Source organism: Limulus polyphemus, unplaced genomic scaffold (genome assembly GCF_000517525.1).
Source record: "Limulus polyphemus unplaced genomic scaffold, Limulus_polyphemus-2.1.2 Scaffold1921, whole genome shotgun sequence".
Lineage (NCBI taxonomy): Eukaryota > Metazoa > Arthropoda > Merostomata > Xiphosura > Limulidae > Limulus > Limulus polyphemus.
The window spans coordinates 96,830-99,548 of record NW_013667531.1 but is presented as its reverse complement, the minus strand read 5'-3'; the positions used below and the strand labels follow the sequence as shown (position 1 = coordinate 99,548).

General features: G+C 31.0%; 1 protein-coding gene across 1 annotated transcript in view; it reads left to right on the top strand.

Moving 5' to 3' along the window:
* LOC106465361 (regulatory-associated protein of mTOR-like) overlaps window positions 1–2,719 on the top strand; it is a 79,816-nt gene that overhangs the window by 29,410 nt on the left and 47,687 nt on the right. Inside the window, exon 9 of the mRNA XM_022393238.1 lies at window positions 2,148–2,325. Within this exon, the coding sequence (XP_022248946.1) occupies window positions 2,148–2,325 (178 nt within the window). The remainder of the gene's footprint in view (window positions 1–2,147; window positions 2,326–2,719) is intronic.

The window sequence follows — 2,719 nt, the reverse complement described above, 5'->3', positions numbered from 1 at the left end:
TTACTATTAGTTATTAACTATTTAATTTACGTTAACGTAACTACTATAGTATACTACTATTTATTATATATATATATATATATATATATATATATATAAAGTATTATAAACTGTTACAAAAGTTACTTCATAAAAAATTGTCCATCTTTATTTTGCACATTTAATGGAGTCGCTTTGAATGTTCACAAGTCTGGCAGTTGTTATATCAAGAAGCGTTTCATTGTTAGTTTTAAGCGACGATTTTTGTATCAATTTATAAAATAATGTGCAATAGATGTCCAGAATTATACATCAGTGAAATTGGAAGAAAATTGGACACCGGATTCACTGAACATAATAAAAAACATCCCATACTTGTATTTACCACCATTGCAACTCAAAAAATCCACATTATATCTGTACAAAACATTGTAATTTTAAACAAAGAACCAGACATCGGAAGCTATGAACAAAACAGCCCTACCCTAAACCAAAATTTCACCTTGAAACTTGGATTCTTTGATTCCAGCTCTGAAAAAAAACAATTCCACAAATTTAAAAGAACCAGTAAAGAAATAAGAATAATTATCTGAACTAAATTATTACTAGACTCTAGCCAGTATCTAATATGGTAATCCTCTCTGAATACAAATACTACATAAAATATCATATGTTGCATTAAAACAGTTTCAAGTTGACAAAAAAATTATCTAATTCCACATTTCATTTATTTTGTTGCTTTCATCATAACTTTGGTCTATATCAATGTCTATGTCACGATTCTATATCAACACTTCGAACCTCCTCCTTCACAGCAACTTCCTGTTCTCAGCTTGAGACATTCGCAGCTTTCCCAGATGCCTTAAGGCATTTCATTAACCATGCTTATCACACAGATTAGTCGAGTCTGTCACTCAACAAAATGTGAGTTAATAATCTTCACACTCCTCTAGTAAATACTAATCAAATTATATAATACATAGGCAACTAGCACAAAATCTGCTACATTCACTAAATGAATAAACCTTAATTCTGAGAGCGGAGCAAAGACAAACAACAGTTTCTGACTGCTCCTTGTTACCTTTCAGAACTTGAAAGTTTTTAAACCAAAATACCTATGTGTATGTACCAAGGAATTTGACTTGAACACCCCGGGGTATCAAGATACATATACTAAGCTGTGAAGCAATCTCCGGTCATGTGACTTCTTTGTTTCATACTGTATATACTGTATTCATGTGTCTCTGTAAATTACATTATTGATATGAAGAAAAATCGTTATAAAATCACAGTTATATGTCACATCTGTCAGGAAGTTTTCATGGGAGGTCAGATCAATGTAAAATCATTCCGTGCACAGAAAAAAAAAGTCGTATTTAAAAGGAAGTCATTATTGGGACTGGTCGAATCCACCAGGGACTACTGAATATTATCTGATGTGCAATCATATGAACAATGAAAAGATAAAATAATAAATGTATAACAAGAATATAAATATGGTGAAGAAAATATTCATTTACAATTAAAAACAAAAAAGGGATTTGTGTGAACATTCAAGTATAATAAAAATGTAGAAGTAAACTGTAAATGTAGCTATAACCACGTATATACACTTTTTAGAAAAGAAAGTGGAAGGTATTAAAATGTCCATATAGACATACATAAGTCTACCACTTAAAGTGACAACCCTCTGTCCCTGCTGATTGAAGGCTTCTCAGGGTTACTAAATCAATTGTGAAAAAAGGTATACCTCTGGGAGATTTTGAAATCAAATGGTTAATCTGAATGTTTGATTAAAAAAATTTTCTCCATTCATGACAAATAAAGGAAAAAGAACAGGACTCAAGAAGAAAATGTTGTATTTCAATTACCTTTTAAGATTAATAATATCATTAAGAATGCTTTGAAGGAATCTGGTTTGCCTACATGTATGATGAAAAGCCTGGACATTTGCTTAAATTGCATGTTTTATGCTCAGAAATACGAGATACGACATGAATTCTGACATTGACATTTGGTCATTGATCCTGAGAGTCTTCTTTTAGAATGCAGAAGTTTTTCTTGAATTATTATGGTTTAAAGCACAGTATTTTTGTCACTACTATCAAAAGTGTAATTTTGAACACAAAATAATACAGTTTGTTTTAATTATTAACCTGGTTTTTCAGGCAAGCATGGGACCTAGCTGTAGATATATGCCTATCTCAACTTCCAGATATCCTGGCAGGAACTGCAGTATTTCGACACAGCCCTTTTTTTGCTGAACAGCTAACAGCATTTCAGGTGTGGTTGAACTTTGGATCAGAGATCCAGAATCCTCCAGAACAACTTCCTATTGTTTTACAGGTAAGTAAAACCTTACAATATTCATCTGGACTTAATTGTTTACTTTTACAGGCTGTATTACTTCAGGTATTCCCTATTTCTGTAATTAGCCTTTTTTCTCTTTATCTTCCTTGAGGTAAAGTTGTACAAACTTAACAGTTCAATGTATTTTTTTTCTCATCTATTTTAGAATGTGCTGTAGAATTTTTAATTTTTTCATAATCTAATTAAAAAATAGCAAATAAAGAATTACTTAACACTTTTGACACAGGCTTGGTCAATTTGACCAACCACATGACCTTTTTTTACTCATTTAAAGTCTTTATAGATTTAATACTTCTAACTCTCAATATAGTGTGTATATCTTCACAAAATTTGGCAGTCTTTCAGTTAACATTATAAGTCATTCACAAAC